At 37.1% G+C, this 17,040-nt stretch overlaps 1 protein-coding gene across 4 annotated transcripts in view; it reads left to right on the forward strand.

The window, feature by feature from the left end:
* POC1B (POC1 centriolar protein B) overlaps positions 1-13,831 on the forward strand; it is a 59,172-nt gene extending 45,341 nt beyond the window's left edge. For 3 of the 4 annotated variants that reach the window (XM_075080683.1, XM_075080682.1, XM_075080681.1), the window contains 2 exons: positions 8,669-8,851; positions 10,703-11,763. In XM_075080683.1, the coding sequence (XP_074936784.1) occupies positions 8,669-8,851; positions 10,703-10,807 (288 nt within the window). In that variant the 3' untranslated portion in view covers positions 10,808-11,763. Of the gene's footprint in view, positions 1-8,668; positions 8,852-10,702; positions 11,764-13,255 lie in introns of those variants that run through there. The other variant, XM_075080680.1, reaches the window with a different exon arrangement.
* The last annotated feature ends 3,209 nt before the right edge of the window (positions 13,832-17,040 follow it).

A 17,040-nucleotide genomic window follows, 5' to 3' on the forward strand; every position in this document is an offset into this window, starting at 1 on the left:
TTATTCCTCCTGCCCTAGTATGGATAAGAAGTTCAAGCAGAGCGCGTAACATAATTTTTATTAGGACTCTATGTGGGTAAAAAGAAGTCATCACTTGAAACTTTAGCATTGATTTTTATCTACAAGATGTTCCCTTGGATGTGCACACATGCAGTCCAAAGTAATTGGCCTAAATTAAAATTGCCTACTTTATTTTGTAATTGTGAATAGTGGAAATGTTTCTATGGTTTCATGTCATCTGCCCTCAGCTTTACAAAGCTTCTTTCTGAATCTGAAGATACACTGAAGATCATTTATTACCTTCCTTTACCTTTATTCCATAGGGCACATATTGTTATTTTTAGTGCCTGTGGTGCAAGTATTTTTATAATTTATAACAGTGTCTGAATACGGTCTTCCTGAACTGTTATATTTAGAATTGACTTCCTGGCAGGGAAATTCTTACCTTTGGAAATTGAACCTCTAATGATTTCTGTCTAGTTTGTGTGGGATGTTCGTGTCATTTTTTGTCTTTGTTAACTTTTCAGCAATATTGCTTGTTTTGTGGGGGGAGAGCCTTAGTTTTCTCTAAATTCTTAAAATGTATTGGTTTGATTAGGACATGTTTGAGGGGGCTGTGGGTTTTCTTCTTCCTTTAGAAGCTGTATAGTTACTGCACTTAGGTACTATATTTCATTTTAAGGGTTAGGTTTATCTAAATCCAGTGGAAACAGAGGATAGCTATTCAGTTTTTGTAGGTCCCTTTACTGAATCAGACTCTGACTGTGCAGGGAACTATTGATGTTAGAAATTAACAACAATGAGGAAACTAAAAAAATTTTGTATCTTTTTTTAAGTAAAGCTTAGATATTTCTAATGATCTAAGAGTACAGAAAAATTTTGGAAACATTTGTTTCTAACTGGGTGCACTCAAACATTTGCGGACTTCTATGAGGTTTTTTTGGGGAAATATAATTAATTTTTATATTTTTTTGAGAAAAGACTTATCTTTGGTTCTTTTTCTGTGTCCTCTTGACATTAATCAAATATGGAGAAAATATTTTTTCTTCTATACTAGATTCTGTACACATGGAATTGCAAAATACTCAGTGCATTGGATGCACTGTTTTACAGTGTCTTCTCAGACCATCAGCAGCAACCTGGGAAAAAGCTGACGTAACAAAACCATATAGCCAATTTCTCACTATGTGTGTGAAAGAACACTTGTAAAGTATGATACAATTTCTCTACATAAAACTATCTATTCAGGATATCTTGAGATGTGCCTTTGAACAGAAGAGTTTCTTATTTCATTCCATCACAGCAATGCTAAATTTAACATAGCTGTAATCCTGATGGAAATAAATAAATATGATTAATCAGACCATAGCTGTGAGTACATCAGGATTTCAGCTCATTTTGTACTGATGTTTAAATAAACAAAACAACAAACCCAAGTTAGCAACTAGTTTTCATTGTACTGTACTGGCCTCATGACCTCTATAAACTCAGTTAGCTTCAGGATAAATTTGTTGTTTTCAAGACTTAAGAAAGTGCTATTCCATTTTAGGTGAAAATGCCTGTTTTGCTAAGGAATACGGTCTGATAGTCTGGCTTGGTTTGTTGGCTGTGAGTTAATATCCTGACACCACTGCTCATGGTCAGGTTCTAAACTGAAGGATGTGCTACCTTCAGTGATGATACCTGTGCCAGAGAGGAGGAGAATTAATATTTCCTTGTCAGATTGCATGGGGCGCGCTTAGATTAAGTGCTTTCAGTTTTTGCTTTTAGCCTGGACATTCTTTTAAGAGCTAAAGAAGACTGAGATGCGTGAGAAGCCACAAAAGACTCAGAATTAAGTGTGAAATTCTGTGTTAGGAGCGGTTTGGAAAGAGGTCTGCTCAAGCTCAAAATGCTTGGTAGAACTTTGTTTTAGATGCGCTGCATAGTTTATCTGTATTTTGCTGCTTGAATGCAGAACTTGAATTAAAGTTTGCAAATAAGTTATACCAGAACTATCTCATCAGATAGCAAGGGGCCGAAAGCTGCAGTTTGGCACATGGCAGGTTTTTGCTGTGCTGATTCATGTGCGTGCAAGAGGAGAGGAAATGAAGAGTGCTGTCATCAGCTGAAACTACAGGGAAGTTTTCTGCAGTAGAAACTGATAAAACAGATTGTGATTTAACATACTCAGTGTTAGCCTAATAGATCAGAGAGCTTTGCTTTATGTGGATCACTTATTGACTGAAAAAAATAATTTCAAAGCAACAGAAGCAATCTGTGGATAATTATGGCCTATGGGGGAAAAAAAAAACCTGGAGGAAAAATCCATCTCCCAAACAGTTCAATTTAGCATATCCACAGTGAACCATTTTCCTTTGAGGGTAGGTTCACAAGATGGTGGAAAAAGCAGTGACAATGATAGTACTGTTACTTCTCCAGAGAAACTTCCCATGATTTCAAATAACCAAAAAACACAGGAAATCAAGGTCTGGTAGGGTAGGAGACTGCTCTGTTATGCTTTTGCTCTTTGGTCTGTTTGAGCTTAATGCCCTACTTATGACTAATTGTTTGTAGCTGTTTTAATCACAGTATCAGAAATGTTTTAGTATTAGTAGGCAACTGTACCATGTGTTCAAAATTTAAAGCATTATTTTTAAAAGGCAGACCATGCCAATTTTTGTGATTCATTAGGAAGCTTACCAATGTCACTTTTTCTTATAAGCCCGTCTTAATTGTGAGATCATTTGGAAGCTGTTGTATTTTCTGAATTCAAAGGTCTTAGAAGATTGAAGAGTAATGATTTTCAGTTGTGTGAGAGACTTGTATTTTTTCATATTTTTTGCCTTGAGGGAATTTTTTTCTCTATCGATAAAACTGCTCAGGCATCTTAATATACGGACACATTTTACTCTGATTCTATTCTTACACATCATGAAGTGAAGAGAGACTGGGATGCAGTGTTTTTTCTATCTGATCTGTGAATGTTTCGTGGGAAAACGTTTGGGAATAGGCAGAGGTGACGAGGTTACGTGTAAGGATTTTTCACAAATTGATTAAGTACCACCCACAGAGTTTTGGCTATTTTGCTTGACAGAAAACAAAGATGAGCAATTATGGTTTGCTGTTTGTGACATCATTTATAAGCTAAATTTAATTTTCTACTGAACATCTGCTTGGTAATGTCATGGTAATATCTTCCTATTGATTAATTATATCTGTTCCTTCTCCTCCTTATTTGTAACTCGCATGAAGTTGCCCAAATGTGAGTCCATTTTATTACTAACGGGCTGTGAATGGAAACACTGTACACATTTTAATTTTCTTTTTAGCTTTGCTCAGAAGTAACAATTTAAAATTGATTGCCTTATTCAAATTTACTTTCTCAAAATGAGCTAAGTCTTTCAGAATAGTTTGGTTTTTTGAATTATGAGGCATTTTTACTACATTGCTGGCAACATATAGAAATGTTTATGAATTGGTAGTATTTAAAGTACTTTAGAAGGGGCTAATTTGAAGGAAAGGGAACATCTAGTTCTTAACACTTTATTTAAAATAGGCTGTTGGGTAGAAAGAGTTTCTTTAAAAATAACTTTTTAATAAAAGATTACGCTGTGTGAAAGTGGTGGACGTGAACTGATCGGTATCCAAAAGTAAATGAAATCTACTGAGACTACTGCCGCTCCTTTATAACAAGGATTTGGCATTTGAGTGTTGCATTGGATTTCAGCAGTTTTGGACCCTTCACTGAGCTGGAGGAGACTGTATATTTAGATACTAGGCAAGGTTAAAATATAAAGCAGGCACCTCAAGGATATAGCAGCATACTTGATGTCTGACAACGTTTTAAAATCTCTACAAATTTCCAGGATATGATAAAAATAACAACCATTTTGTCATGACTTAGATAAGTTGAAAGTTTGAAACTGTCTCATTTAATTTCTCTTACTAATTTGGAAAGTTCAATTATTTGCTTATCTGTATTTGATCCTTTCAGATTTGAAAAACATTGAGGCCTTTGCTTTATTTATGTAAGCACTTTCGTGTCACATTGTCCCGATACGTCTTTGAGTATGTAACAGAAGAATCTCAATTTCCTGTTTAACCCACTAAATTGCAAGACGACTTTTCCAGTACTCTGATTTGGTGATGCTGGTGGCAATTTACTGAGCTACAAAGCATTTTTCACAGCTTATTTGTCTGATATGTTGAATCTTGGATCGATTTTACTGTAAGAAAAAAAAACGTTTGGTGAGATTTTTAGTAGCTTAGCATTTGCTCTCTTTACCTGAATTGACAGCTTTCTTCCTTGGGTTGGAAGAATCTGTTTAGGTTGGCTTTAATAGCAAAATTTGTAATCACTTTGTGGGAGCTTAAACTGAAATCTCTATTTTCAGTCTGAAACACAGCAGGCTTGTTTTGAAGAGAAACTGAGAAACACCAACCTCAGAGCAGAATTGTATTTAGAAGAACTTGTCAATGTCTAATAACCTCAGATTGTTTTCCTCTCCTTCTCCATAAATTTAAATTAATTTTAAATCCTAATACTTCAAAGCACAGGCAGCAAATTTTTGAGTGCCATTCAATGTTAAATCTATTTTTTATTATTTTTAAGTACTTGAGAATTAATAGATTATCCATAGGACACTGAACTTGCAAAGCAGTATGTCTTTAAGCAAAGTCAGAGAGTATCAGTTGATGTTTACAGTTACATCTGTTTTGGCAGTGTTATTTAATTACTTGATCCTTCAAACAGCAAGAAAACTAATGTACTTCTGAAAACATTAGCACAAGTGGCTTTTTTAACACTAGACAAACTACACTAGGTTTTTTTCCAATAAGCTTATTGATACTGGTGTCTGGGAAGACATGGGCTCCAGCCTGGGTCTTTCTCGCACTTCTGGAACTCACATCCTTATCCCCCTTCAGAGCTAAGGAGCGTGACCTTGTAAAGCTGCATTAACTTCAGGTGGGTAACTCTGGCAGATGGCTTCCTGAAGCTTTCGGGACCTTCTGAGACCCCTACCTCTTCATTAGGTTTGATTAAGATCAGCAAAAGGTGCCAAAATTTTCAGAGGACACATACAGGTGTCTACAAAGGATAACTGCATAAACTTTACAAATTGTTCCCATACCAACTGGCTGCTTTTCACTGACACTTTTAACTTCCCTCATCAACTGGCTGCATTTCATAAGGCATGTGATAACCGGGCAGGTTTACTGCTGCCATGCAGAATATATAATGCTTGAGTTCTACCTGTCTTTCCTGCAACGTGTCATATCTACCCTGCCTCCAATTTTCCTGAAATTTGTTGCAACTTAATCAGTGTGCCCTCTACCTCTCTGTCAAATTTAGCTAATCCTGGTTGAGATTTGGAAGCTCCTGGGCAAGCAGTCAAGATTTGCAGACAGAAGCAAGGCTTCTGTCATCTCGCCATCTTTCTATAGACATCTCACTACGAAGTCTATTCTAACAGACTCTCCTGTTGTAGTTAAATACAAGGAAGTTCTTCACAGTATCGTTGGTTGTAAGGCAGGAATTCTCTAATGTATGGCGATATTTTTTCTTTAACAGTTGAATGCCAAATTAAGCTTAATCTTTTCCACGTTACTCAGCATTTGAGACTATCTCTATCTTGTGATTTAGTAAGTTTGCCAAAAAGCTTCCGTTAATCATGTTTCCAAGGGGCCTGAGATATAACTTGGTAAGTAAGAAATAACACAGTGAATTTGAGCTCTTATAGGATTGAATGAATGGTATCTCATGTAATGAAATCTGTAAAGGGAAAATATGGACAGTCTTAAGAAGCAATAATCCTATATACTTCATGCTCATCTAAAAGTACATGGGATACATTGTGAGCCAGAATATTCTGAGATATTCAGAACACTTTCTTCTGAGGACTTCTAACACTTTAAAGCAAGGCGCTAAAGCAAAGTAAAGTTAAATCAGAAATTTGTTTTCTGCCTACCTTGTTCAAAAATCAAACCATTTGTATTCCATTTGCATTTGCTAACAAGTGACTCCTTCACAATGTACAATTCTGTGGAATAATTTGAAGTTGACAGCACAAGATTTTTCATATTAAGAAAAAATTGAAATTCATGGTACTGGAGACAAAGATGTAATTACATCATCTAGTTAGGAGTGGAGAAGCTGTGGGTTCAAATCCTTTATCCTATGGAGTTTTTGTTCATTTTATCGCCTTATATATAAAATAGAAAGCTTCTCATGGGAACAGGACTTACCTACCCCTGACTGAGCATGCTAACCACTGAACTGAAGCTGCTTTCTGTTGACCAGTGGCAGAACTCAAACAGCATGGCTGGAGACAGTACCCTCTCTTCCACAGTTTTATGCCTTCAAAAGGCAATGGCCTGGCTGACAAAGCATTGCGCTATAAGCCATGAGTTTAAATAGCCTTAGACTGAGAAGACCAGTTCTGTGTAGTCCAATGCAAATGTTGTAACTATTAGGACATTCTGTAGAACAGCCTTGGGTGTTTAAGGTTTGAAATGTGTAGTTTGCTGTCTAGCACGCTTTTATTTCTTGACACAACACAGTATCAATACAAATCACTGATGGATTTCAATCAGACTTTTATAACTTGACAAGCTTAGTTCATTTGCATAAATTAGTCACCAAGCACAGAAGCGAGGGCTGAAAGGGAACTGGAGGTATCTTCTAGTTCATTTATCTGTTTCTTTCATCATGATGAAATCAGTAAAAATGACATATCAAATACCACAGTACTATCAAACCTTGAGACGGGTTCCATGTGGTTTGGTAGCCTTGTAAGTTAAGGTCTGAAGTATATGCTTGGGTGTCTACCCTTATCCCTATCGATTCCATGCTCTGCATTTCATGGGTTCTTGCTTGGGGGCCGAGACCTGTCATTGAAGAACTTAACTGCACAATGGAGCTTTTAACCCAGAACGGGTGGTGAGACTTTCTTCTTTGCCGTCCTCTTCCTAAGATATGAAACCCTCTTACCCCACCCCAGTCTGAGCTTTCAGCCATTCCCGTCCCTAGACCCACAGTCTTCCACTGACTCTAGGTGTGTAGCATTTTTGGTTTGCTTTTGTGCTTTAATAGTGAAAAGAAAAGCCCTTCTATCTGACGGTGGACACAGCTTCTCTCTTGCTTACTTGACTCTTGTTGATGTAGATAGCACAACCCCAGCACTTAGGGAAGAAAAGATTTTGGAGAATTAGTAACAGTGAGGCCAGAGAACAGAGCACGTTAGCTGGTCAGGACAGTGCAGGATGGTACTGAAGACACAGGAATAGTATTGTGGATTATGCAGCAGTGTAGGTTCCTATTTAATATTATCATGATTTAGTATTACTTATATTTAAAAACATGACATTATTGTAATAGTAGTATTTCATCCATCACTCCTGATCCTACCTGATTCAAAGGCAGGGTCAACTACATATAAATGATTCTTGACAGAAACTCATCAACATGCCCAGGTAATCTTGTAAAGGTTTGCCACTAATTCTGCCTAGCAATTTACAGTCTACAATATTACTTTAGAGACCCAGGAGAATGGTTTTTTTAATGGCTGACAATGATTTTAAGACTCCTTTTCAACTTTACAACATAAATATATTTTGGGTACATTGTAAATATTGTGTATTTTAAACACATCAGGTAAGACTAGAATCTCCCCTTTGCACAGCTAATGGATATTTTCATCAGCTGTTGATAAATTTTGGACAAACAGTTAAATTGTAACCATTTAAAAGGTTTATTTTGTAAATGTTGTGGATACTGGAAATATGATTAGAGACAAAACTTGACTACCTCAGTTTATTTTAGTGTAAAAGAAACTAAAATTATCTGAAGGAATAAGAAGTTTCCAAAGATACCTCAAAAAGTCATTAATAAATCAGGTAAACTTGTTATGAAGGACCTTCTAATGAATTAGTGATGATTTAACCTTTCGTGACTCCAAAGTGCCATTAAGAACTTCAAGGCACAAACAAAACCAGAAGTGATGGGGAAGATCATGCTCTCTCACTTACCTTGGAGCAATGCTTATACATCAAAGTTATTTCTCTCTTCACTTTGCATTATGTTGGTCTTTTCTGTTGTTTCCTCCTCCCATTTTCTGAAGGAATCAGTTTCTCAGAAAGTAATGCCACTGAATAAACAACTAAAAACTACTTTTTTTTTTATTCTGAAAGAAAAGGTTAATTCATACTAAAAAATGTTTTATAGTATGAAGTTGGAAGGAATCCTTGTGATCATCTAGTCACATATGGATTTTTCATCCATATGACTGCTGTGAATTAATCCCTTTGTGAACTAGAGCTATCTTTTTGAAGAAAACTTCAGTCAGCAATAGTATTTATATGAGCTTTAGTTCAGGCTCTAGTAGTGCAGCATGTAGTTCCTCAATCATATGTACCTGAAACTGCTGAGATTTCTCTTATTGCCTCATCCATCACAGCTGAAAGTCTCTCTTAGGTTGGAACGAATTGAAGTGTTACGAATTGGACCTGGTACAAGACGCAAATCTGAAGGCCCTTGTGTGTGTGCATATATGTGTAAATAGATTTTGGCTTTGTTGTGTTTTTTTTTTTAAATTAAAAGCCAGTCTTTTCAGCTCTCTTCTTGTATGGTTCCAATTAAGTGAAGACAAAGACAACTGAATCTTCAAATGGTGTTTCTGTATTCAAGGATGATGTCAGCAGTGAAGATCTGCAGTATACCCCTGCTTCAGTCTTGGCACCAAGTTCAAAAAGGAAGTCAGAGAATGAGAGCGAATCAGCTGTGCATAATGTGGACAAGCCAACAGGCATCTCCCCCTCCCTGGGTAATGCTTTGGAGCACATTGTGGAGCAGCTGGATGTTTTAACTTTAGTAAGTATGCAATAACAGATAACACTTGCAGTGGAAAATTATAATGCTGTCAATGGGTAAAAAAACCTCAGGAACCATGTTCATAAATCAGAATATTAAAGTCTATGTGGTTATTTTGCAGTTGTATAGCCACGTGACTGTTCTGGGTTTTTCCCTTTCAGTAAATATTGATCGCATGTATTGTGTTTGCTAAAGTGAAAACTTCACACTACATAATCATAAAGATTATTGGTGTAGATTTAACTCTGGAGGGAAAGAGCCACCATTTTTCAGTAGTGAGATCTAGAGTAGATTTGCCAGAAGCCAGTTGTTTGCAGATGTTATCAGATTCCAGCTTGAACAGTCATGCATTAGCAGGGCATGAACAAAGTAAATTGGCAATATACCATTAAATCCCTTTTCAAACTTAATGTTCAAGGTGTTATCTTAGGTAGGAATCTAAGCAGTGGAATAATTCCTGGTGTCAGTGAAACTGCACAAAATACTAGTCTCAGTCAGTGATTCTGAGTCACTTCTTTGTAAATGCTCAATATTTCAGTGTGCCCAGGTGGCCAAGAAGGCCAACAGCATCCTGGCTTGTATCAGGAATAGTGTGGCCAGCAGGAGTAGGGCAGTGATCACTCCCCTATACTCAGCACTCGTGAGGCCACACCTCAAATACTGTGTTCAGTTTTGGGCCCCTCACTACAAGAGAGACATCGAGTTGCTGGAGCGTGTCCAGAGAAGGGCAATGAAGCTGGTGAAGGATCTAGAGAGCAAGTCTTCTGAGGAGCGGCTGAGGGAACTGGTCTCGTTTAGTCTGCAGAAAAGGAGTCTGAGGGGAGACCTTGTCACCCTCTACAACTACCTGAAAGGACGTTGTAGCAAGGTTGGTTACTAGTGATAGGATGAGTTACTAGCGATAGGATGAGAGGAAACGGCCTCAAGCTGTATCAGGGGAGGTTTAGATTGGATATTTGGAAAAATTTCTTCACTGAAAGAGTGGCCAGGCATTGGAAGTGGTGGCCCAGAGAGGTGGTGGAGTCACCATCCCTGGAGGTGTTCAAAAAATGTGTAGACGTGGCACTTCGGGACATGGTTTAGGAGACACAGTGGTGTTGGGTTGGCAGTTGGACTTGATGATCCTAGAGGTCTTTTCCAACCTGAATGATTCTATGATTCTTTTTAGTAATCCAGATTTAGCCTGTCTATGTTTTAAGATACTACTCTATAGTCTGCAATATATTAACAGGAAACCAAATCAAAAGGGAGTAGCTAAGGGTTGGGTTTTTTCTGCATTATTTTGCAATATTTGTTAGCTCAAGAAACAAGGTTTGGGAAGTAGAGAGTCAAGTCATCATCTGAAAATGATTTGTGTAGTAAGTTGGATTAAAAAGAAACTGCCAGCCTGTGTCCAGAAATCTACCTTTTCTGATTATGGTAATGTCTTGGAGGATGCCTTTGAATAGTATTTTTTTTTCCCTCACTTTTTTGGGGGATGCCTTAGAAGTTTCTTTTAGGTTTTTGGAAGACAGCATTTGGGGTCACCAGTGATGACTTTTTCTATTGAAATAGGGATGCAATTTTTGCATAGTATTTCAGAGTAATTTATATATGCATGTATCTGTTTCTCTCTTTCGCAGATAAAATATTTTGTGAAAACAGTTTTAAACCTTTAGACAATCTCCATAGATACAAAGCCATTATTTTTAAATACAGTTGTAAATAGTGGAATAGCTAAGGAAAAGGCATCTTAGGATATTTTTTCCTGTTGAGTTAGAATAATTTTTCTTATGTTACAATGTTGCACACTTTTAAAATACTGTGTAAGTAATATAAAAACAAATTGAAGTTACTGTCCTCTTCGTGCAGACTATTTCAATCCTGGAACAACGTCTGACTTTGACTGAAGATAAATTGAAAGATTGCTTAGAAAATCAGAAAAAAATGTTACTTCAGGGAAGCCAGGAAGAATAAAAGGTGAAAACAAACTGTATTGATGAATACGTTTCACATATTCACAAGGAAATAATAAATGTTACTTCACTGGGTTTTGCTATAAGCAAAAAAAGAGAAAAAAATCCTCCTCTTCAAACAAGTCAATGTAATAAAAACTGAAGAGAAAAAATATACAATGCATTTTAAACATCGGTAGCAATATTCTGGTTACACATTTAATAAAGTGTAGCCCAGCCAGCACTAATAGTTTCTAAGATCATTCCCATTGAATGTTACAGGACTCTTATTTCAATCTAATAAGATCTTTGAATAAAACTAAGCAACAAACTACGTATTTTTAGATGAGTAGCAATTATTATGGAAGTGCACTATGCAGGTTTTTTAACTCAAGTAAGGATTGTGAAAATAACGCTCTTTGTGCTAAGGCAGCATTACTCAAGCACCTAAATTAAGTAAGACCTAATTAGCCCTAACTCCAAAAATGCCAGAGGTTTTCTTTGTTCCCTACATATTCTTATATATTTTGCTAAAAAGTAACAACAGTTACTCTATATCTTAGAAATATTTTAGTAATGATTGTAAGATGTAGTGTAAAAACTTCTAGTTACAAATATGAAAATGAAGTCACTTAAACTTTGAAACTATAATTGCATCTGTGTGAATTTAGCTGCAAGACTTGCAGTCAAGCACTTCTGCTTATCTCATCCCCATCAAAATTTATTTTTCATATTTAGAAAAATAAAAATCAGCTTCATACTTCTGAAGAATATATTTGAACCAAACACAAAATGTTGTGAAATCTATCATAAATACAAAATATTCTCATCCTCCAAGGATTTCCACAGGTGCTCAAGTTTTCCATACTATGAATGTCCCCCATCAGTTAATGCTTTATGAATGAAGCCATAAAACAAGAAAGACTTTGCAATGTACAATAATTTTGTTTTTATTTTTAATAAAATGCAATTTTTAAAGAGACTATTGTAGGTCTTGGGTTTTAATAGAAAACATCTACGCTTCTTTATGTCTACCTATTTTTTTAAATGGCAATTACAGAACACCTGTTGTAAATCCACAATGAAAACCTGGTAGTCACCCATTTCTGTAACTTCACATTCTGTGTGTTGAAAAATAGGACACCTGAAATGGGAGTAGCTTTTTAATCCAATTCTCCAACTGACTGTATATAGATAAAGCCCATTTCCCAGGCTGAACCTCATTAACATCAATAGAGTTCAGCTTAAGTACAGAAGCTCACTGTGCAAATGCTATTGCGGTTCAAGCCAAAGCAGTGAGCAGTCCATTTTTCTTTTATAACTTCTCATTTTCTCTAATAGTAATCACCTTCAGATAGCCAGACGTCACCTGGCTTCCGTGGTAAACTCTGAATTTTACCAACAAGTAGTACGTATTTTCAGCTCAGTTTTAAGTAGTACTGTTTATCACAAAGAAGCAGTCTCGTATAAAAAATTTTAGATGCAACTATTTTTATGCAACATCCTAGCCACACATTTTTTGTGAAAGGATAGTCTTACATATTCCAATGTAAACAGCCTGACCTTTGATTATGCAATTTTTTATAATGCTATATAACACATAGTTATGTAAATACTGTCTTTTAGGTCAGATGTACTTTGCTTTATGTGTTTGCAAATACTCTTGTGGTCTTTACCTTTTATTGGCTCCATTAGAAGGCACAAAATCATGTAGATATTAAAAGCCTTTGCTTGTTTCCTGTTTTGTCTAGGTGGACTATATATATATATGTATGTTTTACATTTGTAGATTTTTTTAAAGCTTTTCAGGATTATTTATCTATAAGATTTGGAAATTTCTTTTACTTCTGTATTTTTTAATAAAATCTCTGCTGAAATTTTCCTTTCTGCCTTAGCTTCTATCTCACTAATCCTCCTTTTTGATGCCCGTTATCTGGAGCATTTACCACTTAATCCAGTTTATTCCTTTGCTTTTCTCGAATCTGGTGAACTAGCATAACATTTCCAAATTCAAACGTGTTCTTGTCATTCTATCAGGTGGTCTGTTAGTATTGAAACTCAACATGCACGACACTTGGGAGATGGTTGTTTGAGAACAGGATGGAGGTATTTTCCTAAAGCTGTTTTGACTCTCCTAAAACACAACCGCAACCAGCTGACGTGATGTTTCTTTTAAAGGAACATTGATGAAGGCTACTTATCTCATTCTCTTGATCCATATAATTTCAGTTAAAGCAATGGAATAGAAAAACTTCCTTTAAAAGCACCTGAAGAGGCTGGTTAAACTCTCAGAAGCATTTACTCTAGGGTTTGTGCTCTGGCAAATAACCGGTGACTTGACTAATTTGCATTATCTTATAGAGCTAGAGGAAAATGACTGCTGTTTAGCCTTAGCTGTGCTTCTGTACCATGTGAAAAAAAAAATTGCTCGGGTCTGTAAATGATTATGAAAAGTATATCTGTGTTGCAGGCTGCAGTGAAGCACTGAGGATCCATCCATACTTGTTCTAAACAAGCTGAACCACATACCTGAAGCAGTCCAGCTTTCCTCAAGCTAAGTTAGCACTCAGATAGTAAATGTAAATAGGCCACCCTGTTGGAGAAAGACTGCTTCCGGCATCCAGGCCAGATACTGCAAAAATGGCTCAATTACTTGTTAAAAAAAAAAATAGTGCCAATGTCTGAATGACGTGCAGTTGATCTCCAAGGTTTGTGGGGGGGGACAGAGAAGGTGGCAGCAGGAATAGCCTCCCCTGCCAACACTGCTGGAAGACTGTCTCTGGAGGAACACAACTTCAAATTCCTCAAGTGTCAAAGCGTTATGCAGCAGCTCAGCAACTCATTGTACATGCTTCTGCAGACGTTTTGCAACAAAAACGCTCTTCCACATTGAAAGAAATGCTGTCTGTTACTACCGGGTCTTAAATTGTGTTTGTAACTCCCATCAAGGTTTAGTGGAATTTTAATGGAATTTTTTTTCTTGGGCATTACATAAAGCATGATGTTTATATAAGCATAAAGGTATTTTTCTCAGTTTTTCATTCTGGATGGCAATATGCGCTTTCTTTGGGAGCACATTTAAAGGTTCTTAATTATCACCATGGGGGCAGACACCAAATGGCTGAAAGTTGCAATGTTGGACCTTAAGGCACTTCACTTTTTCTTTTGATCTGAACATAGAGGTTTTCAAATACCAGGGCAAAATCAGACTGAGATATCAGTTTATGCCAATAATCTGTTGTGTTTTATGGACCAACCTGACAACTCAAACTGTATTCTAGGTTTTCTCTTTTTTATTTTTCAGAGGTTGGGAGGTCGTTTCATTTTTGGTTTTGGGGGGGTGGGGGTGGTGTTTGGTTTGGTTTGGTTTTTAAAACTCATGACTGCATTCTCCAAAAATCTTCAGTATTTACTCTTTAGTACTGCTGACATATCTTTTTTTATAAACTCATGTTTTTGGAAAACCAGTTCCTGGAGGAGAATGTATCTGAGCACCTCTCTCATCTTTGGGGGGGTTGTTGTTTCTTGCTTTTACGTGTGTAAGATAATAATTCATTGATTCATTACCATTACCTTTACGGCAAGGAACTTATTAAAAATTTAAAACTACAGTTTAAGCTGATCTTCTGGCTGGAGAAATTGTGGAAGGATAGCTTCTCCTCGCAATTTTAGGATGGTCTGAATGGATCCCTGTAGCATAAGGGATTTGAGAAATACAACTTCCCACCTTTATTTATTTATATTTACTTATTATATTTTATTTAGTTATTATTACTTAAATAAATAAATATGCTGTACTATTTTTAGGGCAAACGGGGTTTTTTTCTTCCTGAAAGTCTTACTACAGCATTGCCAATTTATTTTCATTGCCATATCACAGCACAAAACCACTCTTGAGTTTTCTGCTGAGCGACGGTAGCTGGGATGTGAATGTATTTCCAAGGACATAGCTTTATATAACCTGTTTACCTTGTAAGACTTGTAAAAATCAGAAATTCTGTACTCTTTGCCCCAAACAATTAATGAATATGTATGTTCACTTTGGATCCAGGAACAGTATGTTTTTGTCAGAGTGCCCCCTCGGGGACTTTTGCACGCTTCGGATGCATAATACAATTGAAGCTGTTTCTTTGTGAGAAAATAGGTTAATGACTTGCCAAAAGGCAGATGTTAATTGGAAAAAGTGCATGCGAGTCCTTTTCTTCACAATGTATATGGGTTGCATTTGTTATGACTTGCATGCAGGAACAGGTGCAATTTCAATTGACTCAGCTAACAGGATGTGCTGAGTACACTCCTCACCAATTTCACCAGAAATTTTAAATCCAGCAGGAAAAAAAGGAGTTTCTAAACTAGTCAGTGATAAGATGCATTTATTACCTGTTACAGAACATATTTATAGCTTAGTACTGTACTTACACTTAAACTTCTTAATAATATGAAAATAAGGTCTTTGATTCTTTATTGGTATTGAAGAATTTTACTGGTGAGACCCAAGGAACCTTACATGAGACAAAATGTGTCATCCCTTCCAAAATATTTCTTTTGTAAGAGTCAGCAGTTCTAGACGAGGTACCACCTGTGTATTTATAAATGCAACTGAAAGCAGAAAAATTGCTTGTTTCACTAACATGTTTCCTGCCACGAAGCTACACAATCAGATTAAGGTCTTCACCTTGCCTCACTTCATTTTCCCTGTCTTCAGAAGAGCCGATGTTTCATAGCTTAATAGTTTGATTCCAAGGGTCTCTGGGAATTTCTAAGCTACTCATATGAGTCCGCTGGAGCAGGGGCTTTCGTCTGGATCCATGTGCCTAACCTAACCTCATCCTTCAAAAGTCACTCTCCCTCACCTGAGGAGGGCTGAATGTAAGATTTGGCTGTGCGGGAAGCAGTGACAGCCTAGACTGGTGCAGGAACATCTAGCTTTGGCATTAATGGGGGTACTGAGTCTGGTGGTGACTGGGGTCACACCATTATCCCACGCCTGTAGCAGGGAACTGGGCATCAGAGGGCTCTGCACTTGCAGGGGCAGGAGTGGGCTGAGAAGAAATGCTGGGGGTCTCAATGCCATCTAAATAATGGATTCTGTGACTCAGGCTAGTAAGTTAGGTTTGTAGTCCCTTTATGGCCTGTGCCCTTACATACTGGGATAAAACAGAGGGACTCAACTTCTCTTTAAAACTGCTAAAGAGGAAGCAATGGCTAGAAGAGAAGACAGCCATTAGCTATCTTTTTCATACTTTTGTGCTTTGTGTAGTAATGAAGTAGTACCTCTGTCTCAAGTTTCTTCTTCCTTCTAATCCCCAGAGGTAATCCCCTGCTCCTTTTAGAGAGGTAAAACATTAGGACGAAGAGAAAGTAGCAGGAACTGCCACCCTCTGTGCTATAGGCTGTCACTGAAGCCTTTTCTGGCCACAGTGATGGAAGCCAAAGGCTTACAGTGCCTACTCCAACATCTGTATCGAATGTCAATTCTCTGGTAAGATTCAGAAGAAGATTTATAAGATTCATAAGCAAAGCATGTTTGCAGCTGTTTATTGGGACTTTATGAACAAGTGTCATAGAGACAGAAGTCTGGGAAGGTCCAAGCAGTAAAATCCTTCCTCTGATTTCTTCTGAGAGAGATTCAGGTGAGCCATATGCAAAGGGTCCTGCTGCTTCGTGCTACCTTCATCTTGCACATCTCAAAAAAACATTTAAGACGCAATGCGCTTGGGTGGTGAGAAGGACAGAACACCTCTGGCAGCAATTCTTCCTCATGAGACCACTTGTCGAACATTTTTTAATCATTCTTTTATTATTTTCACTCTGTGATACATGCTGGGAGTGCAGGACCCAGAGCCTAAAAAGAGCAACTTGAGATGAGACAATCGCTGATGGTTTCTGAGTATGTCCAAGTTCTGCACTGACTACTGGGGATATTCTGTTAAAATTAAGTTACGCTATACCTAAAAATTGATGTTGTGGGCAAAACCAGGGTTTAGTTCTTAATCTGTAAGACTTGAAAATTCCTGTACTTCACAAGACCAGCTTTCACGTCTAATAAAATTTTATAAATGTATAAGATGACATTAACTTTTCAGTTAAGCAGCAAGTGTAATCAAGCAAAGCATAGTAGTTTATAATATTTAAATTGTATGTAACCATACTGGGTGATTTCAGTCTGCGCTGATGTCTCTGTAGCTTCATTGCTAAAACACTGTGTGCTTTTGTGCAGCTTCTGCAATCTATTCAGTATAGACCTACCCTATA

This window comes from Phalacrocorax aristotelis, chromosome 1 (assembly GCF_949628215.1).
Source record: "Phalacrocorax aristotelis chromosome 1, bGulAri2.1, whole genome shotgun sequence".
NCBI classification, from domain to species: Eukaryota; Metazoa; Chordata; class Aves; order Suliformes; family Phalacrocoracidae; genus Phalacrocorax; species Phalacrocorax aristotelis.